The sequence below is a fragment of the Nerophis lumbriciformis genome, linkage group LG13 (assembly GCF_033978685.3).
Source record: "Nerophis lumbriciformis linkage group LG13, RoL_Nlum_v2.1, whole genome shotgun sequence".
Lineage (NCBI taxonomy): Eukaryota > Metazoa > Chordata > Actinopteri > Syngnathiformes > Syngnathidae > Nerophis > Nerophis lumbriciformis.
The window spans coordinates 6,742,997-6,770,148 of record NC_084560.2 but is presented as its reverse complement, the minus strand read 5'-3'; the positions used below and the strand labels follow the sequence as shown (position 1 = coordinate 6,770,148).

Here is a 27,152-nt window from a genome sequence, read left to right as displayed (position 1 = left end):
TGAAGAGGTGAGCAGGTGTTAGGGCATTCAGTCATGTCATGTTATCATCAAATAGTGTATTAATATTGCTGAAAGTGAATATTTAAGGACTATAATGGACTACCAACACATCTGTTTAATTTTTACTTGCAGTTTAGGTAAGTTTTGTTCTTACTTAAAAATATATATTGTTGTTTATGTGGTGTTGAAAACTGCAGGTTAGAACTAAATAGGATGCCATGTTAACATGTTTTGTTGCATGTGTACATAATTGTTGGGTAGACTATTGCATCATTTACAGTACAGTATACATTTGTAAATACAGTGCAGTATTTATTCACTCATTTCACTAAAGTATATTTGATATTTATGATGAGGCATGAAGTCAGGTGGAACCATAGCTAGTTTTTACCTTTGACTAAAAGAGGAAGGGTGACATTCTTCTCTTGCCTGAACTTGCTAGGCTGATCCGATCTGTACCTGCTGCCTCTTGTTTCACCTGAACTTTTTCACTCTTTCTGAAATATTTCTCAGATTTAACTCACTTTTCTCAAATGTAGCTCATTTTCATTACATTAGAGTTTAAATTAAACGTTGACTCTAAATATTATATCTAATTGTTTAATCTAAATCTACATTTTAAAAATAAATCTATATGTTAAATCTAAACTGAAATCTTAATGATAAATCTTCATGTTCAATATAAATCTATATGTTGAATCTAAACTTAAATCTTAATTATAAATCTATATGTTAAATATAAACTTAAATCTTAATGATACATCTATATGTTAAATATAAATATATATGTTGAATCTAAACCTAAATCTTAATTATAAATCTATATCTTAAATATAAATATATATGTTTAATCTAAACCTAAATCCTAATTATAAATGTATATGTTAAATATAGATCTATATGTTGAATCTTAACCTAAATCCTAATTATAAATATATATGTTAAATATAAATCTATTTGTTAAATATAAACTTAAATCTTAATTATAAATCTATATGTTAAATATAAATATATATGTTGAATCTAAACCTAAATCGTGTCTGCGACCAATCTAAGCCTAAGACTAGATGTGACCAATCTATGTTTAAGACTAGATGTGACAAATCTAAGTCTAATACTAGATGTGACCAATCTAAGTCTAACACAAGATGTGACCAATCTAAGTCTAAGACTAGATGTGACTTATCTAAATCTAAAACTAGATGTGACTAATTTAAGTCTAAGACTGAATCCGACCAATCTAATTCTAATACTAGATGTGACCAATATAAGTCTTAGACTGGATGTGAACAATCTAAGTCTTAGATTAGATCCAACCAATCTAAGTCTAAGACTAAATCTGACCAATTTAAGTCTAAGACTAGATCTAACCAATCTAAGTCTAAGACTAGATTTGACCAATCTAAGTTTAAGACTACACCTGACCAATCTAAGTCTAAGACTAGATCTGACCAATCTAAGTCTAAAACTAGATTTAACCAATCTAAGCCTAAGACTAGATGTGACCAATCGAAGTCTAACTGTCATGTCTGTGTGATCATGTTTTGTTTTAGTCATGTTCGGTTTTGTTTTTGGACTTTTTGTGCACTTTTGTTTGTTTTGTCACCATAGCAACCATTAGTTTTCACCTGTCACGTCACACACCTGTTTCACGTTCGGACTCACACACACCTGTCACCAATCATGTCACTGTTATTCAAGCCTACTTTTGTTCATCACTCGTTCTGCCTGCATTGTCTTGATGTCACACCGGTTTATGTCTTCCTCTGACCAAGTAAGTTTCTCTGTCCATGCCCTAGCTTCTGCTAAAGTTTAGCTTCATTTGTTTTTTAGGCACGCTCGCCTTTTTTTTGTTGTATTGTTTATGTTTGTGGTAGTGCATAATTTATGTTAATAAATCCTAGCCTACCTTCACGCTGTTGTCCGGAGCCGTCTCTTTGCATTGGAAGAACACCCGCGCAGCGAGCTGCGACCCCCACGTGACACTAACAATAGATGTGACCAATCTAAGTCTAAGACTCGATGTGACCAATCTAAGTCTAATACTAGATGTGACTAATCTAAGTCTAATACTAGATGTGACCAATTTAGGTCTAAGACTTTATGTGACCAATCTGAGCCTAAGACTATATGTGACCAATCTAAGTTAAAGACTAGATGTGACCAATCTAAGTGTAAGACTGGGTGTGACCAATCCAACCTTGATCCAACATTTTTGTTAAAATGGAGATCTAATGTCCATGTTTCAATGTGTGAAAAAATGTTCATCCATTTATTTATGCATCTTTCCCAGTTTCTGCACGGGATGTGAAATATGTACTGAAGGGTCAGGAGATAACCTTGGGACCTTCAAGTTATCGACAGCCAGCTGAAATGTTCTGGACACATGATCTCTACGACATTGTATTTTTTGATGGCACCATGGAGACTGTGGCCCCTGCATACGAGAACAGAATCCTTCTGGACAGGAACTCTGCAGTACTCACCATCAAACAGGCCACTTATGAAGACAGTGGAAACTATGACCAGGAAGTCATAGTCAACAAGAAGCTCTATCACAATGCGTATAAAATTGAGGTTTTAGGTAAGTTAATCTTTTCATCCATGAAACAGAAATTTTGTGTTACACAAATCAAATGTAATACTGAATAATAGCAACAAGATAATGCTGGATCGGTTCGCAGCCAAGTGTTCAGCGGCTGGAATGAGGATCAGCATCTCCAAATCTGAGGCCATGGTTCTCAGCAAGAAACCGATGGTTTGTACAGTCCAGGTAGAGAACAAGACTCTGTCCCAGGTGGAGGAGTTTAAGTATCTCGGGGTCTTGTTCACGAGTGAGGGAAAGATGGAGAAGGAAATCAGCCGGAGAATCGGAGCAGCTGGGGCAGTATTGCTCTGCCACACTGTTGTGACAAAACGAGAGCTGAGCCAGAAGGCAAAGCTTTCGGTCTACCGAGCAATCTACACTCCTACTCTCACCTATGGTCATGAAGTGTGGGTCAGGACTGAAAGAATAAGATCGCGGATACAAGCAACCAAAATGAGTTTCCTCAGAAGGGTGGCTGGCATGTCTCTTAGAGATTGGGTGAGAAGTTCAGTCACCCGAGAGAGACTCGGAGTAGAGCCGCTGCTCCTTCACTTGGAAAGGAGCCAGTTTAGGTGGTTCGGGCATCTCGTGCGGATGCCTCCCGAGCGTCTCCCTAGGGAAGACCTCGTTGCACGTCCCACTGGGAGGAGACACCGGGGCAGGGCAAGGACCAGATGCGGGGATTACATCTTCTGTCTGGCATGGGAACGCTTCGGGATCCTCCAGGAGGAAGTTGCCAATGTTGCTCTGGAGAGGGAAGTCTGGGGGTCTCTGCTGGAGCTGTTGTCCCCGCGACCCGATTCCGGATAAGCGGTTGAAAGATGGATGGATGGATGTGTCTTCCTGATTATGAAGTTATTCTGACAATGTTTGATGCGCTTGAAAGAGTGGCAGCACATCACAGTAGCTTCTTTGACGTCCTTCATTTTACTTTATTTTTGGTATTATTCTCAAATTTCCCTGCTTTTTTTATTACTTATCTTTTCCATAAACTACTAATGGTTCTTGGGCGCTTTTGTGTGTTTTCGTTACTTTTCTTTTTCTTTCTGGGCCGTTTTGTGTTTGACTTTGATCAGTTGAGCAGCCGGCCCTTTGTTTACACATGCAAAGACTTGTTAGCGCTTTCCTTGCCAGCGCTATGGGGATTGCGGCTGGACATTCCTGTGGAACTACGGAAAAAGCGCCAGGGATGCCGTGCCGGCACAAAGATGAAGGAACGGAGAAGCGGTCTTTGGTGAATAAATTGGACGAATTGTTCGGGCTCGTCCGAACTCAAAAGGAGTACGGCGTGTGCAGTATCGTGCTTTACGGAGATTTAGCTACACGCGTCTCTACCCGGCTTCACAACGTCACGGGCGGATAGAGACACACTCCTGAGCAGTAAGAAGAAAGGCGGTGGGATTGCCATCTTGGTGAACGAAGAGGTGGTGTAATCCTGGACATATGACAGTAAAGGAGTGTTTTTTTATGCCGGGCATCGAACTTCTGACGGTTACAATTCGACCATATTTACTTCTGTAATTTTCATCGGAGTGTACATGCGAATGTGACACCATTCAGGCAACAGGCCAAACACCCCGATGCCCTCGCTCTCGTTTTGGGTGACTTTAATCATGCTTCTTTGGACTCAATTTTACCCACTTTCTACCAATATGTAGACTGTGCAACACGGGACAATACAACTCTAGACCAGCAGGTTAAGAGACAACGAGCTGAATTTGTTTTTCAATAGATTTAGCAATGCACTCCTTACTGGCCCTCCCCCCACTACTCCGGTCGTCACACCTCCCCTGACCATCAATCCACAAACTCCTTCACTGTTGCCTGCCGCTGCTGTTTCTCATTCCCACTTCTACCCCTACTGAGAAGGCCAGCACGGTGTGTCTGACACCTGGCCATGAGAGACGACAGCTGGAGAGAGTCAACCAAGCCAAGCCAGCAGGCCCTGACCGAGTCAACCCCTGGGTCCTGAAGACTTGTGCTGCTTAGCTGACTGAGATTCTGCTCTTCATCTTCAACCTAAGTCTGAAGTTACAAACGATACCAGCGCTATGGAAAACATCCTCTATAGTTCCGGTGCCCATGAAGCCCAACCCATCGGGCTTGAATGACTTCAGACCGGTTTCCCTGACGTCTCATGTCATGAAGGACCTCGAGAGACTTGTGCTGGCTCAGCTGAGACCCCTGGTGGCTCCTTCTCTGGACCCTCTACAGTTTGCGTATCAGCCCCATATAGGAGTGGATGATGCTGTCATCTACCTGCTGCATCATGCTCACTCTAACCTGGATGGTGGGAGGGGCACTGTGAAGATCATGTTCTTTGATTTCTCCAGTGCCTTTAACACCAATTCTGATGAGTGACAAGTAGCTCAGGATGGGTGTCAGTTCATCCATTGTCTCCTGGATCGCTGATTACTTGTCTGATAGGCCCCAATTTGTGCGACTGGGGAGCTCCCTGTCGGATACTTTGGTCAGTGGTGTAGATGCTCCACAGGGGACTGTCCTGTTTCCTTTCCTGATCACCCTGTACACCTCAGACTTCCAGTATAGTTCCAGGTACTGACACCTGCAGAAATACTCTGATGACTCTGCTGTGGTCGGGTGTATCGGAGAGGGACAGAATTTGGAGTTCAGGACACGGATCGCTGACTTTGTGAAGTGGTCTCAGGCGAACCATATTCTCCTGAATGGGGACAAGACCAAGGAGCTGGTCATCGACTTCAAGAAGAAAATGACCCCTGTGGAGCCCTTCAACTTCCAGGGCCAGAAGGTGGCAGCAGTGGGGCAGTACAAGTACCTGGGAGTCCACTTGAACAGCAGACTGGACTGGAAGGACAACAGCAAAGCTGTAAACAAGAAGGGCATGAGCAGACTCTTTTTTCTGAAGAAGTTAATGTGTGCAGCAAGCTGTTGGAGACCTTTTTTCAGTCTGTTGTGGCCAGTGCCCTGTACTTTGCAGTGGTTTGTTGGGGGAGCAGCACCAGCAAAAGGGACTAAAACCGGATGGACAAACTGATCCGGAAAGCCGGCCATACAGTTGGAAGCGTTTGTGTGAATGAGGGACAGGAGGACACTGGACAAACTGCTCGCCATCATGGACAATCCTGCCCACCCACTCCATCAGACAATTGAGGGACAGCGGAGTTCATACTCCAACAGGCTCCTTCATCTACGTTCCCACAGTGTTCCATTCAAGAACTCCTTCATTCCGCACTCCATCCAGCTGTATAATCACTCACCATACAGCAATAGATGATATCTGTCTATTACCTGACACCTGACATGTTAGCTACCTCTCTTTGTTTATAATGTCTATTTTCTGCTGGATCTACTCTATTTTATGCTGCCCTTTTTTGCTGCAGCTGTTACATATATTATAATATTGTACATGGTAACTAGGATTAGTTATATATTGGATATATTCTATAAAAATATAATATAATATAATAATAAAATATATCGGTATACCTCAAGTACCTCGTAGTCTTGTTCACGAGTGAGGGAAGAGTTGATCGTGAGATCGACAAGCAGATCGGTGTGGCATCTTCAGTAATGCGGACGCTGTATTGATCCGTTGTGGTGAAAAAGGAGCTGAGCCGGAAGGCAAAGCTCTCAATTTACTGGTCGATGTACGTTCCCATCCTCACCTATGGTCATGAACTTTGGGTTTATAATCAAAAGGACAAGATCACGGGTACAAGTGGCCAAAATTAGTTTCCTCCGCCGGATGGCGGGGCTCTCCCTTGGAGATAGAGTGAGAAGCGCTGTCATCCGGGAGGAGCTCAAAGTAAAGCCGCTGCTCCTCCACATCGAGAGGAGCCAGATGAGGTGGTTTGGGTATCTAGTCAGGATGCCACCCGAACGCCTCCCGAGGGAAGTGTTTAGGGCACGTCCGACTGGTAGGAGGCCACGGGGAAGACCCAGGACACGTTGGCCTGGGAACGCCTCGGGATACCCCGGAGGAGCTGAACAAAGTGGCTGGGGAGAGGGAAGTCTGGGTCTCTTTGCTGAAGCTGCTGCCCACGCGACCTGACCTCGGATAATCGGAAGAAGATGGATGGATGGATGGTATACATCATATACTGTATATATAATATGCAAATATTACATATATTATATTTTATATTACTACTATGGTACATTTTTTGTCTACCTTATACCTGCATTATCCTTTCCATCCTTACCCTTTGTAACTGATCAATAAAGTTTGTTTAAGTCTAAGTCTACATCTATTACACTATTTTATAGAATTCGGTTTTTTGTACTCTGATCCATTTTCTTTATTGTGTTTTCAGACAAAGTATCCAAACCCAACATAAGTTGTGAGATGATTGACACATACCAGGCGACGCTCGTGTGCTCAACAGAGTCCAAACATTCTCCTTTATTAAAGTTTAAGTGGAGATCAGGTGGAAATGAGCAAATTGGACCAAATTTAACAATAACTCTCAGGAAGTTTCTTAATCATCAAGTTTATATTTGTGAGGTCAGCAACCCTCTGACCATTGAAATGGCTACATTCACTGCTAAGGACTGCTTATCTGGTAAACATAATCAATAATAATGAAAGTGAGATATTGAAATGTGAACGTTATTTTGATATGAAATTACACAGACATGTTTCTATGACTTTTGTGTTCCTTTTCAGGCAAATTAACTGTTGCTGAAATTGTTGTCATCATGACTTCCATGGTTGTGTTTATTGGGCTCTGCATCTTTTTGGCATTCTACATAAAACGTCAAGGTAAGTGAAGAAAAAAAAAGTCACACTCTAAAAACACAAATTCACAAAAATGATTAGTGAAATGTAACACTCTTGTCCCCATGAGGGAGATTAAAGTGATGATGATCTACTGATCTCTTGGTGCAATCAAAGCAAATTCATCAACTGCAACATCAAACTTTTCTCTCCTCGTTTGTGTGCAAACATTTTCATGAACATTGTACAAAAAAAAAAAAATTCTCTTTGCTCTTGCAGAACGTGAAAGAGAGCCACATAGAAGACAAGGTAAGATCTGGTTGTAGATCTGCATGCAGTGTCTTGGTGATTGTAAACAATTAATCCTATGAATTATTTTGGTTAAAATCTACCTTATTTCTTCTTCTTTTATTTGTTTGCTGCAAAGTTAGTAGGTTCTATACTGAGTTAACTTGTTAGTAATACAACATGTTAGCTGTCATGTATGGTCATCTGAAATCCATAATACGGTAAGAAAATGAATATAAGACTGGATGTGATCAAATTAAGCCTAAGAATAGATATGACCAATCTAAGTCTAAGACGAGATATTACCAATCTAAGTCTAAGACAAAATGTGACCAATCTAAGTCTAAGACTAGATGTGACCAATCTAAGTCTAAGACTAGATGTGACCAATCTAAGTATAAAACTATGTGACCAATCTAAATCAAATACTAAATGTGACCATTCTCAGTATAAGACTACACCTGACCAATCTAAGTCTAAGACTAGATGTGACTAATCTAAGTCTAAGATTAGATGTGACTAATCTAAGTCTAAGACTAGATGTGACCAATCTTAGTGTAAGACTAGATGTGACCAATATAAATCCAAACCAGATGTGTCCAATCTAAGTCTAAGACTAGATCTGACCAATCTAAGTCCAAGACTAGATCTGACCAATCTTAGTCCAAGACTAGATGTGACCAATATAAGTCTAAACCAGATGTGACCTTTGCTCTTGCAGAACTTGAAAGAGAGCAACTTAGAAGAGAAGGTAAGATCTGATTGTAGATCTGCATGCAGTGTCTTGGTGATTGTTAACAATTAATCCTATGAATTATTTTGGTTGAAATCTACCTTATTTCTTCTTCTTTTATTTGTTTGCTGCAATGTTAGTAGTTTCCACACTGAGTTAACTTGTTAGTAATACAACATGTTAGATATCATGTATGATCATCTGAAATCCATAATACGGTAAGAAAATAAATATTTAAGACTAGATGTGACCAATTTAGGCCTAAGACTAGATGTGACCAATTTAAGCCTAAAACTAAATGTGAACAATCTAAGTCTAAGACTAGATGTGACCAATCTAAGTCTAAGACTAGATGTGACCAATCTAAGTCTATGACTAGATGTGACCAATCTAAGTCTAACACTAGATGTGACCAATCTAAGTCTATGACTAGATGTGACCAATCTAAGTATAAGACTATATGTGACCAATCTAAGGCTAAGATTAGATGTGACTAATCTAAGTCTAATACTAGATGTGACCAATCTAAGTTTAAAACTAGATGTGACCAATCTTAGTGTAAGACTAGATGTGACCAATATAAATCCAAACCAGATGTGTCCAATCTAAGTCTAAGACTAGATCTGACCAATCTAAGTCCAAGACTAGACCTGACCAATCTTAGTCCAAGACTAGATGTGACCAATATAAGTCTAAACCAGATGTGACCTTTGCTCTTGCAGAACTTGAAAGAGAGCAACTTAGAAGAAAAGGTAAGATCTGGTTGTAGTACTGCATGCAGTGTCTTGGTGATTGTTAACAATTAATCCTATCAATTATTTTGGTTGAAATCTACCTTATTTCTTCTTCTTTTATTTGTTTGCTGCAATGTTAGTAGTTTCCACACTGAGTTAACTTGTTAGTAATACAACATGTTAGATATCATGTATGATCATCTGAAATCCATAATACGGTAAGAAAATAAATATTTAAGACTAGATGTGACCAATTTAGGCCTAAGACTAGATGTGACCAATTTAAGCCTAAAACTAAATGTGAACAATCTAAGTCTAAGACTAGATGTGACCAATCTAAGTCTAAGACTGGATGTGACCAATCTAAGTCTATGACTAGATGTGACCAATCTAAGTCTAACACTAGATGTGACCAATCTAAGTCTAACACTAGATGTGACCAATCTAAGTCTAAGACTAGATGTGACCAATCTAAGTATAAGACTATATGTGACCAATCTAAGGCTAAGAAAAGATGTGACCAATTTAATTCTAACACTAGATGTGAAAAATCTAAGTCTAAGACTGGATGTGACCAATCGAAGTCTAAGACTGGATGTGACCAATCTAAGTCTAAGACTACACCTGACAAATCTAAGTCTAAGACTAGATGTGACCAACCTAAGTCTAGGCTGGCATTTGACCAATCTAAATCTAAGACTAGATCTGATCAATCTAAGTCTAAGACTAGATGTGACCAATCTAAGTCTAAGACGAGACGTGACCAATTTAAGTCTAAGACTAGATGTGACCAATATAGGTCTAAGACTAGATCTGAAAAATCTAAGTCTAAGACTAGATGTGACCAATCTAAGTCTAACACTAGATGTGACCAATCTAACTCTAAGACTGGATGTGACCAATCTAAGTCCAATACTAAATGTGACCAATCTCAGTCTAAGACTACACCTGACCAATCTAAGTCTAGATGTGACCAACCTAAGTCTAGGCTGGCATTTGACCAATTTAAGTCAAAGACTAGATGTGACCAATCTAAGTCTAAGACTAGATGTGACCAATCTAAGTATAAAACTATATGTGACCAATCTAAATCAAATACTAAATGTGACCATTCTCAGTATAAGACTACACCTGACCAATCTAAGTCTAAGACTAGATGTGACTAATCTAAGTCCAAGATTAGATGTGACTAATCTAAGTCTAATACTAGATGTGACCAATCTAAGTCTAAAACTAGATGTGACCAATCTTAGTGTAAGACTAGATGTGACCAATATAAATCCAAACCAGATGTGTCCAATCTAAGTCTAAGACTAGATCTGACCAATCTAAGTCCAAGACTAGATCTGACCAATCTTAGTCCAAGACTAGATGTGACCAATATAAGTCTAAACCAGATGTGACCTTTGCTCTTGCAGAACTTGAAAGAGAGCAACTTAGAAGAAAAGGTAAGATCTGGTTGTAGTACTGCATGCAGTGTCTTGGTGATTGTTAACAATTAATCCTATCAATTATTTTGGTTGAAATCTACCTTATTTCTTCTTCTTTTATTTGTTTGCTGCAATGTTAGTAGTTTCCACACTGAGTTAACTTGTTAGTAATACAACATGTTAGATATCATGTATGATCATCTGAAATCCATAATACGGTAAGAAAATAAATATTTAAGACTAGATGTGACCAATTTAGGCCTAAGACTAGATGTGACCAATTTAAGCCTAAAACTAAATGTGAACAATCTAAGTCTAAGACTAGATGTGACCAATCTAAGTCTAAGACTAGATGTGACCAATCTAAGTCTATGACTAGATGTGACCAATCTAAGTCTAACACTAGATGTGACCAATCTAAGTCTATGACTAGATGTGACCAATCTAAGTCTAACACTAGATGTGACCAATCTAAGTCTAAGACTAGATGTGACCAATCTAAGTATAAGACTATATGTGACCAATCTAAGGCTAAGATTAGATGTGACTAATCTAAGTCTAATACTAGATGTGACCAATCTAAGTCTAAAACTAGATGTGACCAATCTTAGTGTAAGACTAGATGTGACCAATATAAATCCAAACCAGATGTGTCCAATCTAAGTCTAAGACTAGATCTGACCAATCTAAGTCCAAGACTATATGTGACCAATCTTAGTCCAAGACTAGATGTGACCAATATAAGTCTAAACCAGATGTGACCTTTGCTCTTGCAGAACTTGAAAGAGAGCAACTTAGAAGAAAAGGTAAGATCTGGTTGTAGTACTGCATGCAGTGTCTTGGTGATTGTTAACAATTAATCCTATCAATTATTTTGGTTGAAATCTACCTTATTTCTTCTTCTTTTATTTGTTTGCTGCAATGTTAGTAGTTTCCACACTGAGTTAACTTGTTAGTAATACAACATGTTAGATATCATGTATGATCATCTGAAATCCATAATACGGTAAGAAAATAAATATTTAAGACTAGATGTGACCAATTTAGGCCTAAGACTAGATGTGACCAATTTAAGCCTAAAACTAAATGTGAACAATCTAAGTCTAAGACTAGATGTGACCAATCTAAGTCTAAGACTGGATGTGACCAATCTAAGTCTATGACTAGATGTGACCAATCTAAGTCTAACACTAGATGTGACCAATCTAAGTCTAACACTAGATGTGACCAATCTAAGTCTAAGACTAGATGTGACCAATCTAAGTATAAGACTATATGTGACCAATCTAAGGCTAAGAAAAGATGTGACCAATTTAATTCTAACACTAGATGTGAAAAATCTAAGTCTAAGACTGGATGTGACCAATCGAAGTCTAAGACTGGATGTGACCAATCTAAGTCTAAGACTACACCTGACAAATCTAAGTCTAAGACTAGATGTGACCAACCTAAGTCTAGGCTGGCATTTGACCAATCTAAGTCTAAGACTAGATCTGATCAATCTAAGTCTAAGACTAGATGTGACCAATCTAAGTCTAAGACGAGACGTGACCAATTTAAGTCTAAGACTAGATGTGACCAATCTAAGTCTAACACTAGATGTGACCAATCTAACTCTAAGACTGGATGTGACCAATCTAAGTCCAATACTAAATGTGACCAATCTCAGTCTAAGACTACACCTGACCAATCTAAGTCTAGATGTGACCAACCTAAGTCTAGGCTGGCATTTGACCAATTTAAGTCAAAGACTAGATGTGACCAATCTAAGTCAAAGACTAGATGTGACCAATCTAAGTCTAAGACTAGATGTGACCAATATAAGTCTATGACTAGATGTGACCAATATAAGTCTAAGAATAGATGTGACCAATCTAAGTCTAAGACTAGATGAGACCAATCTAAGTCTAAGAATAGATGTGACCAATCTCAGTAGAAGACTAAATCTGACCAATCTAAGTCTAAGACTCGACGTGAGCAATCTAAGTCTAGGACTGCATGTGACTAATCTAAGTCTAAGACTAGATCTGACCAATTTAAGTCTAAGACTCAACGTGAGCAATCTAAGTCTAAGACTAGACGTGACCACTCTAAGTCTAACACTAGATCTGACCAATCTAAGTCTAAGACTAGATGTGACCAATCTTAGTCTAAGACTAGATGTGACCAATCTAAGTCTAAGACTAGATGTGACCAATCTAAGTATAAAACTATATGTGACCAATCTAAATCAAATACTAAATGTGACCATTCTCAGTATAAGACTACACCTGACCAATCTAAGTCTAAGACTAGATGTGACTAATCTAAGTCTAAGATTAGATGTGACTAATCTAAATCTAATACTAGATGTGACCAATCTAAGTCTAAAACTAGATGTGACCAATCTTAGTGTAAGACTAGATGTGACCAATATAAATCCAAACCAGATGTGTCCAATCTAAGTCTAAGACTAGATCTGACCAATCTAAGTCCAAGACTAGATCTGACCAATCTTAGTCCAAGACTAGATGTGACCAATATAAGTCTAAACCAGATGTGACCTTTGCTCTTGCAGAACTTGAAAGAGAGCAACTTAGAAGAAAAGGTAAGATCTGGTTGTAGTACTGCATGCAGTGTCTTGGTGATTGTTAACAATTAATCCTATCAATTATTTTGGTTGAAATCTACCTTATTTCTTCTTCTTTTATTTGTTTGCTGCAATGTTAGTAGTTTCCAAAATGAGTTAACTTGTTAGTAATACAACATGTTAGATATCATGTATGATCATCTGAAATCCATAATACGGTAAGAAAAAATAAATATTTAAGACTAGATGTGACCAATCTAGGCCTAAGACTAGATGTGACCAATTTAAGCCTAAAACTAAATGTGAACAATCTAAGTCTAAGACTAGATGTGACCAATCTAAGTCTAAGACTGGATGTGACCAATCTAAGTCTATGACTAGATGTGACCAATCTAAGTCTAACACTAGATGTGACCAATCTAAGTCTAAGACTAGATGTGACCAATCTAAGTATAAGACTATATGTGACCAATCTAAGGCTAAGATTAGATGTGACTAATCTAAGTCTAATACTAGATGTGACCAATCTAAGTCTAAAACTAGATGTGACCAATCTTAGTGTAAGACTAGATGTGACCAATATAAATCCAAACCAGATGTGTCCAATCTAAGTCTAAGACTAGATCTGACCAATCTAAGTCCAAGACTAGATCTGACCAATCTTAGTCCAAGACTAGATGTGACCAATATAAGTCTAAACCAGATGTGACCTTTGCTCTTGCAGAACTTGAAAGAGAGCAACTTAGAAGAAAAGGTAAGATCTGGTTGTAGTACTGCATGCAGTGTCTTGGTGATTGTTAACAATTAATCCTATCAATTATTTTGGTTGAAATCTACCTTATTTCTTCTTCTTTTATTTGTTTGCTGCAATGTTAGTAGTTTCCACACTGAGTTAACTTGTTAGTAATACAACATGTTAGATATCATGTATGATCATCTGAAATCCATAATACGGTAAGAAAATAAATATTTAAGACTAGATGTGACCAATTTAGGCCTAAGACTAGATGTGACCAATTTAAGCCTAAAACTAAATGTGAACAATCTAAGTCTAAGACTAGATGTGACCAATCTAAGTCTAAGACTGGATGTGACCAATCTAAGTCTATGACTAGATGTGACCAATCTAAGTCTAACACTAGATGTGACCAATCTAAGTCTAACACTAGATGTGACCAATCTAAGTCTAAGACTAGATGTGACCAATCTAAGTATAAGACTATATGTGACCAATCTAAGGCTAAGAAAAGATGTGACCAATTTAATTCTAACACTAGATGTGAAAAATCTAAGTCTAAGACTGGATGTGACCAATCGAAGTCTAAGACTGGATGTGACCAATCTAAGTCTAAGACTACACCTGACAAATCTAAGTCTAAGACTAGATGTGACCAACCTAAGTCTAGGCTGGCATTTGACCAATCTAAGTCTAAGACTAGATCTGATCAATCTAAGTCTAAGACTAGATGTGACCAATCTAAGTCTAAGACGAGACGTGACCAATTTAAGTCTAAGACTAGATGTGACCAATATAGGTCTAAGACTAGATCTGAAAAATCTAAGTCTAAGACTAGATGTGACCAATCTAAGTCTAACACTAGATGTGACCAATCTAACTCTAAGACTGGATGTGACCAATCTAAGTCCAATACTAAATGTGACCAATCTCAGTCTAAGACTACACCTGACCAATCTAAGTCTAGATGTGACCAACCTAAGTCTAGGCTGGCATTTGACCAATTTAAGTCAAAGACTAGATGTGACCAATCTAAGTCAAAGACTAGATGTGACCAATCTAAGTCTAAGACTAGATGTGACCAATATAAGTCTATGACTAGATGTGACCAATATAAGTCTAAGAATAGATGTGACCAATCTAAGTCTAAGACTAGATGAGACCAATCTAAGTCTAAGAATAGATGTGACCAATCTCAGTCGAAGACTAAATCTGACCAAACTAAGTCTAAGACTCGACGTGAGCAATCTAAGTCTAGGACTGCATGTGACCAATCTAAGTCTAAGACTAGATCTGATAAATCTAAGTCTAAGACTAGATGTGACCAATCTAAGTCTAAGACGAGACGTGACCAATTTAAGTCTAAGACTAGATGTGACCAATATAGGTCTAAGACTAGATCTGAAAAATCTAAGTCTAAGACTAGATGTGACCAATCTAAGTCTAACACTAGATGTGACCAATCTAACTCTAAGACTGGATGTGACCAATCTAAGTCCAATACTAAATGTGACCAATCTCAGTCTAAGACTACACCTGACCAATCTAAGTCTAGATGTGACCAACCTAAGTCTAGGCTGGCATTTGACCAATTTAAGTCAAAGACTAGATGTGACCAATCTAAGTCAAAGACTAGATGTGACCAATCTAAGTCTAAGACTAGATGTGACCAATATAAGTCTATGACTAGATGTGACCAATATAAGTCTAAGAATAGATGTGACCAATCTAAGTCTAAGACTAGATGAGACCAATCTAAGTCTAAGAATAGATGTGACCAATCTCAGTCGAAGACTAAATCTGACCAATCTAAGTCTAAGACTCGACGTGAGCAATCTAAGTCTAGGACTGCATGTGACTAATCTAAGTCTAAGACTAGATCTGACCAATTTAAGTCTAAGACTCAACGTGAGCAATCTAAGTCTAAGACTAGACGTGACCAATCTAAGTCTAACACTAGATCTGACCAATCTAAGTCTAAGACTAGATGTGACCAATCTTAGTCTAAGACTAGATGTGACCAATCTAAGTCTAAGACTAGATGTGACCAATCTAAGTATAAAACTATATGTGACCAATCTAAATCAAATACTAAATGTGACCATTCTCAGTATAAGACTACACCTGACCAATCTAAGTCTAAGACTAGATGTGACTAATCTAAGTCTAAGATTAGATGTGACTAATCTAAGTCTAATACTAGATGTGACCAATCTAAGTCTAAAACTAGATGTGACCAATCTTAGTGTAAGACTAGATGTGACCAATATAAATCCAAACCAGATGTGTCCAATCTAAGTCTAAGACTAGATCTGACCAATCTAAGTCCAAGACTAGATCTGACCAATCTTAGTCCAAGACTAGATGTGACCAATATAAGTCTAAACCAGATGTGACCTTTGCTCTTGCAGAACTTGAAAGAGAGCAACTTAGAAGAAAAGGTAAGATCTGGTTGTAGATCTGCATGCAGTGTCTTGGTGATTGTTAACAATTAATCCTATCAATTATTTTGGTTGAAATCTACCTTATTTCTTCTTCTTTTATTTGTTTGCTGCAATGTTAGTAGTTTCCATACTGAGTTAACTTGTTAGTAATACAACATGTTAGATATCATGTATGATCATCTGAAATCCATAATACGGTAAGAAAATAAATATTTAAGACTAGATGTGACCAATTTAGGCCTAAGACTAGATGTGACCAATTTAAGCCTAAAACTAAATGTGAACAATCTAAGTCTAAGACTAGATGTGACCAATCTAAGTCTAAGACTGGATGTGACCAATCTAAGTCTATGACTAGATGTGACCAATCTAAGTCTAACACTAGATGTGACCAATCTAAGTCTAAGACTAGATGTGACCAATCTAAGTATAAGACTATATGTGACCAATCTAAGGCTAAGATTAGATGTGACTAATCTAAGTCTAATACTAGATGTGACCAATCTAAGTCTAAATCTAGATGTGACCAATCTTAGTGTAAGACTAGATGTGACCAATATAAATCCAAACCAGATGTGTCCAATCTAAGTCTAAGACTAGATCTGACCAATCTAAGTCCAAGACTAGATCTGACCAATCTTAGTCCAAGACTAGATGTGACCAATATAAGTCTAAACCAGATGTGACCTTTGCTCTTGCAGAACTTGAAAGAGAGCAACTTAGAAGAAAAGGTAAGATCTGGTTGTAGTACTGCATGCAGTGTCTTGGTGATTGTTAACAATTAATCCTATGAATTATTTTGGTTGAAATCTACCTTATTTCCTCTTCTTTTATTTGTTTGCTGCAATGTTAGTAGTTTCCACACTGAGTTAACTTGTTAGTAATACAACATGTTAGATATCATGTATGATCATCTGAAATCCATAATACGGTAAGAAAATAAATATTTAAGACTAGATGTGACCAATTTAGGCCTAAGACTAGATGTGACCAATTTAAGCCTAAAACTAAATGTGAACAATCTAAGTCTAAGACTAGATGTGACCAATCTAAGTCTAAGACTGGATGTGACCAATCTAAGTCTATGACTAGATGTGACCAATCTAAGTCTAACACTAGATGTGACCAATCTAAGTCTAACACTAGATGTGACCAATCTAAGTCTAAGACTAGATGTGACCAATCTAAGTATAAGACTATATGTGACCAATCTAAGGCTAAGAAAAGATGTGACCAATTTAATTCTAACACTAGATGTGAAAAATCTAAGTCTAAGACTGGATGTGACCAATCGAAGTCTAAGACTGGATGTGACCAATCTAAGTCTAAGACTACACCTGACAAATCTAAGTCTAAGACTAGATGTGACCAACCTAAGTCTAGGCTGGCATTTGACCAATCTAAGTCTAAGACTAGATCTGATCAATCTAAGTCTAAGACTAGATGTGACCAATCTAAGTCTAAGACGAGACGTGACCAATTTAAGTCTAAGACTAGATGTGACCAATATAGGTCTAAGACTAGATCTGAAAAATCTAAGTCTAAGACTAGATGTGACCAATCTAAGTCTAACACTAGATGTGACCAATCTAACTCTAAGACTGGATGTGACCAATCTAAGTCCAATACTAAATGTGACCAATCTCAGTCTAAGACTACACCTGACCAATCTAAGTCTAGATGTGACCAACCTAAGTCTAGGCTGGCATTTGACCAATTTAAGTCAAAGACTAGATGTGACCAATCTAAGTCAAAGACTAGATGTGACCAATCTAAGTCTAAGACTAGATGTGACCAATATAAGTCTATGACTAGATGTGACCAATATAAGTCTAAGAATAGATGTGACCAATCGAAGTCTAAGACTAGATGAGACCAATCTAAGTCTAAGAATAGATGTGACCAATCTCAGTCGAAGACTAAATCTGACCAATCTAAGTCTAAGACTCGACGTGAGCAATCTAAGTCTAGGACTGCATGTGACCAATCTAAGTCTAAGACTAGATCTGATCAATCTAAGTCTAAGACTAGATGTGACCAATCTAAGTCTAAGACGAGACGTGACCAATTTAAGTCTAAGACTAGATGTGACCAATATAGGTCTAAGACTAGATCTGAAAAATCTAAGTCTAAGACTAGATGTGACCAATCTAAGTCTAACACTAGATGTGACCAATCTAACTCTAAGACTGGATGTGACCAATCTAAGTCCAATACTAAATGTGACCAATCTCAGTCTAAGACTACACCTGACCAATCTAAGTCTAGATGTGACCAACCTAAGTCTAGGCTGGCATTTGACCAATTTAAGTCAAAGACTAGATGTGACCAATCTAAGTCAAAGACTAGATGTGACCAATCTAAGTCTAAGACTAGATGTGACCAATATAAGTCTATGACTAGATGTGACCAATATAAGTCTAAGAATAGATGTGACCAATATAAGTCTAAGACTAGATGAGACCAATCTAAGTCTAAGAATAGATGTGACCAATCTCAGTCGAAGACTAAATCTGACCAATCTAAGTCTAAGACTCGACGTGAGCAATCTAAGTCTAGGACTGCATGTGACTAATCTAAGTCTAAGACTAGATCTGACCAATTTAAGTCTAAGACTCAACGTGAGCAATCTAAGTCTAAGACTAGACGTGACCAATCTAAGTCTAACACTAGATCTGACCAATCTAAGTCTAAGACTAGATGTGACCAATCTTAGTCTAAGACTAGATGTGACCAATCTAAGTCTAAGACTAGATGTGACCAATCTAAGTATAAAACTATATGTGACCAATCTAAATCAAATACTAAATGTGACCATTCTCAGTATAAGACTACACCTGACCAATCTAAGTCTAAGACTAGATGTGACTAATCTAAGTCTAAGATTAGATGTGACTAATCTAAGTCTAATACTAGATGTGACCAATCTAAGTCTAAAACTAGATGTGACCAATCTTAGTGTAAGACTAGATGTGACCAATATAAATCCAAACCAGATGTGTCCAATCTAAGTCTAAGACTAGATCTGACCAATCTAAGTCCAAGACTAGATCTGACCAATCTTAGTCCAAGACTAGATGTGACCAATATAAGTCTAAACCAGATGTGACCTTTGCTCTTGCAGAACTTGAAAGAGAGCAACTTAGAAGAAAAGGTAAGATCTGGTTGTAGTACTGCATGCAGTGTCTTGGTGATTGTTAACAATTAATCCTATCAATTATTTTGGTTGAAATCTACCTTATTTCTTCTTCTTTTATTTGTTTGCTGCAATGTTAGTAGTTTCCACACTGAGTTAACTTGTTAGTAATACAACATGTTAGATATCATGTATGATCATCTGAAATCCATAATACGGTAAGAAAATAAATATTTAAGACTAGATGTGACCAATTTAGGCCTAAGACTAGATGTGACCAATTTAAGCCTAAAACTAAATGTGAACAATCTAAGTCTAAGACTAGATGTGACCAATCTAAGTCTAAGACTGGATGTGACCAATCTAAGTCTATGACTAGATGTGACCAATCTAAGTCTAACACTAGATGTGACCAATCTAAGTCTAAGACTAGATGTGACCAATCTAAGTATAAGACTATATGTGACCAATCTAAGGCTAAGATTAGATGTGACTAATCTAAGTCTAATACTAGATGTGACCAATCTAAGTCTAAAACTAGATGTGACCAATCTTAGTGTAAGACTAGATGTGACCAATATAAATCCAAACCAGATGTGTCCAATCTAAGTCTAAGACTAGATCTGACCAATCTAAGTCCAAGACTAGATCTGACCAATCTTAGTCCAAGACTAGATGTGACCAATATAAGTCTAAACCAGATGTGACCTTTGCTCTTGCAGAACTTGAAAGAGAGCAACTTAGAAGAGAAGGTAAGATCTGGTTGTAGTACTGCATGCAGTGTCTTGGTGATTGTTAACAATTAATCCTATCAATTATTTTGGTTGAAATCTACCTTATTTCTTCTTCTTTTATTTGTTTGCTGCAATGTTAGTAGTTTCCACACTGAGTTAACTTGTTAGTAATACATCATGTTAGATATCATGTATGATCATCTGAAATCCATAATACGGTAAGAAAATAAATATTTAAGACTAGATGTGACCAATTTAGGCCTAAGACTAGATGTGACCAATTTAAGCCTAAAACTAAATGTGACCAATCTAAGTCTAAGACTAGATGTGACCAATCTAAGTCTAAGACTGGATGTGACCAATCTAAGTCTATGACTAGATGTGACCAATCTAAGTCTAACACTAGATGTGACCAATCTAAGTCTAACACTAGATGTGACCAATCTAAGTCTAAGACTAGATGTGACCAATCTAAGTATAAGACTATATGTGACCAATCTAAGGCTAAGAAAAGATGTGACCAATTTAATTCTAACACTAGATGTGAAAAATCTAAGTCTAAGACTGGATGTGACCAATCGAAGTCTAAGACTGGATGTGACCAATCTAAGTCTAAGACTACACCTGACAAATCTAAGTCTAAGACTAGATGTGACCAACCTAAGTCTAGGCTGGCATTTGACCAATCTAAGTCTAAGACTAGATCTGATCAATCTAAGTCTAAGACTAGATGTGACCAATCTAAGTCTAAGACGAGACGTGACCAATTTAAGTCTAAGACTAGATGTGACCAATATAGGTCTAAGACTAGATCTGAAAAATCTAAGTCTAAGACTAGATGTGACCAATCTAAGTCTAACACTAGATGTGACCAATCTAACTCTAAGACTGGATGTGACCAATCTAAGTCCAATACTAAATGTGACCAATCTCAGTCTAAGACTACACCTGACCAATCTAAGTCTAGATGTGACCAACCTAAGTCTAGGCTGGCATTTGACCAATTTAAGTCAAAGACTAGATGTGACCAATCTAAGTCAAAGACTAGATGTGACCAATCTAAGTCTAAGACTAGATGTGACCAATATAAGTCTATGACTAGATGTGACCAATATAAGTCTAAGAATAGATGTGACCAATCTAAGTCTAAGACTAGATGAGACCAATCTAAGTCTAAGAATAGATGTGACCAATCTCAGTCGAAGACTAAATCTGACCAATCTAAGTCTAAGACTCGACGTGAGCAATCTAAGTCTAGGACTGCATGTGACTAATCTAAATCTAAGACTAGATCTGACCAATTTAAGTCTAAGACTCAACGTGAGCAATCTAAGTCTAAGACTAGACGTGACCAATCTAAGTCTAACACTAGATCTGACCAATCTAAGTCTAAGACTAGATGTGACCAATCTTAGTCTAAGACTAGATGTGACCAATCTAAGTCTAAGACTAGATGTGACAAATCTAAGTCTAAGACTAGATGTGACCAATCTAAGTCTAAGACTAGATGTGACCTATCTAAGTCCAATACTAAATGTGACCAACCTAAGTCTAAGATTAGATGTGACAAATCTAAGTCTAAGACTAGATGTCACTAATCTAAGTTTAAGACTAGATGTGGCCAATATAAGTCTAAGACTAGATGTGACTAATCTAAGTCTAAGACTAGATGTGAACAATCTAAGTCTAAGACTACATGTGACCAATCTAAGTCTAAGACTAGATGTGACCAATCTAAGTCTAAGACTAGATGTGACCTATCTAAGTCCAATACTAAATGTGACCAACCTAAGTCTAAGACTAGATGTGACAAATCTAAGTCTAAGACTAGATGTCACTAATCTAAGTTTAAGACTAGATGTGGCCAATATAAGTCTAAGACTAGATGTGACTAATCTAAGTCTAAGACTAGATGTGAACAATCTAAGTCTAAGACTAGATGTGACCCATCTAAGTCTAAGACTAGATGTGACCAATCTTAGTCTAAGACTTGATGCGATTAATCTAAGTCTAAGAGTAAATCTGACCAATCTAAATCCAAGACTAGATGCAACTAATGTAAGTCTAAGGTCTGATGAGTCCACATTTCAAATTGTTTTTAGAAACTGTGGACGTTGTGTCGGAAAAGAACCATCCGGACTGTTCTAGGGTCAAAGTGTAAAAGGCAGCATGTGTGATGGTATGGGGGTGTATTAGTGCCCAAGACATGGGTAACTTACACATCTGTGAAGGCGCCATTAATGCTGAAAGGTACATACAGGTTTTGGAGCAACATATGTTGCCATCCAAGCAACGTTATCATGGACACCCCTGCTTATTTCAGCAAAACAATGCCAAACCACGTGTTACAACAGTGTGGCTTTGTAGTAAAAGAGTGCAGGTACTAGACTGGCGTGCCTGTAGTACAGACCTGTCTCCCATTGAAAATTTGTGGTGCAATATGAAGCCTAAAATAACAAAATGGAGACTGTTGAAAAACTTAAGCTGTACATCAAGCAAGAATGGGAAATAATTCCACTTCAAAATGTGTCTCCTCAGTTCCCAAACCTTTACTGAGTGTTGTTAAAAGGAAAGGCCATGTAACACAGTGGTAAAAATGCCCCTGTGACAACTGTTTTGCAATGTGTTGCTGCCATTAAAGTCTAAGTTCATGATTATTTTAAACAAAAAATGGAAGTTTCTCAGTGTGAACATGAAATATCTTGTCTTTGCAGTCTATTCAGTTGAATATAAGTTGAAAAGGATTTGCAAATCATTGTATTCTCTTTTTATTTACCATTTACACAACGTGACAACTTCACTGCTTTTGGCTTTTGTAGATCAGTGATTACACTAACTGATGCATTTTGTTTCCACAGTATTTGATGAAACTTTAAAAAAAAGAAAGAGAATGATGGGGTTATACAACACCAAGAATCCCAACGAGTTATGGGTTTTGGATTCACATGAGGAACTGAAGCCGTATGGTATTACAACTAGTGCCTGCACTGACTTATTTAGTGACACCATATTGTGGATGGAAGCACACAATAATGACGGTGATCCTTCAGTATTTCTCAACCACTTCCTGGACACAGTGACTCGTATTGGAGGTTGTCCACAGCGACTGCTGTTCAAACCAAGTAGAGAAAATGAACACATCATAACAGCACAAACTTTCCTGCGTAGGAATCATACAGACTGTTATGCTGGGGAGGACAGTGTGATGGATGGATTCAAATTCAAACGTCACATGTGGTTACACACATGGATGCCATGGAAGTTCTGTTTTGCAGATCTCAGAGAATTCGGACATTTCACAGGAAAAGATTCGGACAAGAAGCTCATACAGTTCTGCTTCCTCCACATCATCCAGGTAAATATAAAATAAATGTCTTCCAACACAGCTGTCAAACTCAAAGCCCGGGGGCCCGCCACATCATTTAACGCTTCATTAAACCCTGAAATAATACGAGTCAAAACATTTGATCATTTACTAAATGTAATCTTTTCATTGTGACGGACAGAAAAACATGTATTGCATGCTATTGAGTATATTTTAAACTTTATTAACTAATAATGCAACAAATATAATACTATCATTCATTTCAAACTTTAAAAATAAAACAAAATAAATATCTGTTTGAGTTATATCAAAGCAAGTTATTCATCAAAGTGTACACAGTAGAAATGACAATAGATTGTACAGTAAAAAAGCTGACAGCTCAGTTGACAGGATTTTACAGTTAAAAAAAAACTATAATACCGTTTTTCCATTTACAGTAATATCATAATATATATAATCTTTCAGCACTTACAAAATGTTGACATTATAGTTTTATTTTGAAAAACACGCTACTTGTGAACGGCACGTGCAACAACAACAACAACAACAACAACAACAACAACAAACATGCAAATGAGCATTGATTTTCAAATGGTGGTATGTGTACTGCTAGTGGTATGCAGGCTCCATTTAGTGGTACAACAAAGAATCACTTGATTAAAGTACAGCATTTTATTTTCCTATACAGAAACACAATGTTACTGTTCAAACTACCCTCAAAGTTCGATACAACACGGTCAAATATAACGCGACATTCTACATAACCTGATTTTTCCACCAGAATCAATCGTGTTGTTTTTCACCAAATTACCGCATATTTATATATATATATATATATATATATATATATATATATATATATATATATATATATATATATATATATATATATATATATATATATATACATATATATATATATATATGTAGCCGAGTGTATATATATATATACAGGTAAAAGCCAGTAAATTAGAATATTTTGAAAAACTTGATTTATTTCAGTAATTGCATTCAAAAGGTGTAACTTGTACATTATATTTATTCATTGCACACAGACTGATGCATTCAAATGTTTATTTCATTTAATTTTGATGATTTGAAGTGGCAACAAATGAAAATCCAAAATTCCGTGTGTCACAAAATTAGAATATTACTTAAAGCTAATACAAAAAAGGGATTTTTAGAAATGTTGGCCAACTGAAAAGTATGAAAATGAAAAATATGAGCATGTACAATACTCAATACTTGGTTGGAGCTCCTTTTGCCTCAATTACTGCGTTAATGCGGCGTGGCATGGAGTCGATGAGTTTCTGGCACTGCTCAGGTGTTATGAGAGCCCAGGTTGCTCTGATAGTGGCCTTCAACTCTTCTGCGTTTTTGGGTCTGGCATTCTGCATCTTCCTTTTCACAATACCCCACAGATTTTCTATGGGGCTAAGGTCAGGGGAGTTAGCGGGCCAATTTAGAACAGAAATACCATGGTCCGTAAACCAGGCACGGGTAGATTTTGCGCTGTGTGCAGGCGCCAAGTCCTGTTGGAACTTGAAATCTCCATCTCCATAGAGCAGGTCAGCAGCAGGAAGCATGAAGTGCTCTAAAACTTGCTGGTAGACGGCTGCGTTGACCCTGGATCTCAGGAAACAGAGTGGACCGACACCAGCAGATGACATGGCACCCCAAACCATCACCCAACCATGCAAATGTTGCATTTCCTTTGGAAATCGAGGTCCCAGAGTCTGGAGGAAGACAGGAGAGGCACAGGATCCACGTTGCCTGAAGTCTAGTGTAAAGTTTCCACCATCAGTGATGGTTTGGGCTGCCATGTCATCTGCTGGTGTCGGTCCACTCTGTTTCCTGAGATCCAGGGTCAACGCAGCCGTCTACCAGCAAGTTTTAGAGCACTTCATGCTTCCTGCTGCTGACCTGCTCTATGGAGATGGAGATTTCAAGTTCCAACAGGACTTGGCGCCTGCACACAGCGCAAAATCTACCCGTGCCTGGTTTACGGACCATGGTATTTCTGTTCTAAATTGGCCCGCCAACTCTCCTGACCTTAGCCCCATAGAAAATCTGTGGGGTATTGTGAAAAGGAAGATGCAGAATGCCAGACCCAAAAACGCAGAAGAGTTGAAGGCCACTATCAGAGCAACCTGGGCTCTCATAACACCTGAGCAGTGCCAGAAACTCATCGACTCCATGCCACGCCGCATTAACGCAGTAATTGAGGCAAAAGGAGCTCCAACCAAGTATTGAGTATTGTACATGCTCATATTTTTCATTTTCATACTTTTCAGTTGGCCAACATTTCTAAAAATCCCTTTTTTGTATTAGCCTTACACAATATTCTAATTTTGTGACACACGGAATTTTGGATTTTCATTTGTTGCCACTTCAAATCATCAAAATTAAATGAAATAAACATTTGAATGCATCAGTCTGTGTGCAATGAATAAATATAATGTACAAGTTACACCTTTTGAATGCAATTACTGAAATAAATCAAGTTTTTCAAAATATTCTAATTTACTGGCTTTTACCTGTATATATATATATATATATATATATATATATATATATATATATATATATATATATATATATATATATATATATATATATACACATATATACGTGCATGTATATATACACACACGCACACACACACATATATACATGTACACACATCCATACACATATTAATATATACACGCATGTATACACACACGATCACGTACACACACACACACACACACAAACACACACACACACACACACACACACACACACACACACACACACACACACACACACACACACACACACACACACACACACACACACACACACACACATTTAAAGCTATACACGTGTACACACACATACATACATACACATACACGCACACGTACACACACATATACAGCTATACACATGTACACACACACATACACACACATACATACATACACACACACACCAATATATGAACAAACAAATCCATACATAAGCCAGCGGAGCAGCGATCCAGTCCCAAGAACCATCCGATCCATTTCCCCTCTCCCAAAAGTCTGCTAATATTCTCATGTTTTGTCTTGTAGGATCAGCTGAAGGAGTTTGTTGGAAAATTCAGTAGGAACAAACTCAGGTCACAACGTGATGGACCAGCAGAGGACAAACTCCAAACTGTTCTCCCAGAGGATATTGATGAGTGCAGGAGGAGGTGGTGTACCCCAAGAGGGCGGTACCCCTGTGATGAAACACTCTTCAAGCGCTGGGAGCTCATTAGGACTGAAAATGGTTGGAAAGCTCCAGTGGACAAATTAACAGCTTTTAATCTGTATATAAAATTAAGAAAGAAGACTTATGAAGATGATGAAGTTGTGATGGAAACATCTATTGATGAGGAAGAACAGGTGGTAGGTTTGTTAGAATAAGGAAGTTAACCCACATGAATGATTTTATCAAATGATCCATCCATTTTCTACAGCTTGTCCTTCTCATGGTTGCCGGGAGAGGTGGTGGTGCGGGGGGGGGGATGTAACCAAATATTAACATTGCTATATGTATACTTTACTAGTTCATTAAATGTGTGAATATAGATTGTAAAACACTTTATAGTTTTCAACTCTCAGTGAACACTTGAGTCAAATTTCCACTCTGCCACTCTGCCACTCTAATCGACAACATATTCACTAATGATATTGAGAATAAGACCGTAAGTGGGCTATTGATCAAAG

The 27,152-nt window shown here is 37.7% G+C and overlaps 1 protein-coding gene across 1 annotated transcript; it reads left to right on the top strand.

Moving 5' to 3' along the window:
• On the top strand, positions 1-26,919 carry LOC133603054 (uncharacterized). The gene is made up of 12 exons (XM_072914564.1): positions 1-137; positions 2,294-2,584; positions 6,883-7,131; positions 7,236-7,331; positions 7,566-7,595; positions 8,296-8,325; positions 9,030-9,059; positions 13,029-13,058; positions 16,188-16,217; positions 16,922-16,951; positions 22,949-23,445; positions 26,514-26,919. Exons 1-12 carry the CDS (start codon positions 95-97, stop codon positions 26,847-26,849), a joined length of 1,692 nt encoding a protein of 563 aa, XP_072770665.1. The 5' UTR covers positions 1-94; the 3' UTR covers positions 26,850-26,919.
• Positions 26,920-27,152: the final 233 nt, after the last annotated feature.

Coding starts and splice junctions, on each gene's coding strand:
- LOC133603054 (XM_072914564.1), top strand. CDS start 95: ATGGACTACCAACACATCTGTTTAATTTTTACTTGCAGTTTAG. Junction 7,332..7,565: donor ATTCTACATAAAACGTCAAG/GTAAGTGAAGAA, acceptor TTGCTCTTGCAG/AACGTGAAAGAGAGCCACAT. Junction 7,596..8,295: donor AGAGCCACATAGAAGACAAG/GTAAGATCTGGT, acceptor TTGCTCTTGCAG/AACTTGAAAGAGAGCAACTT.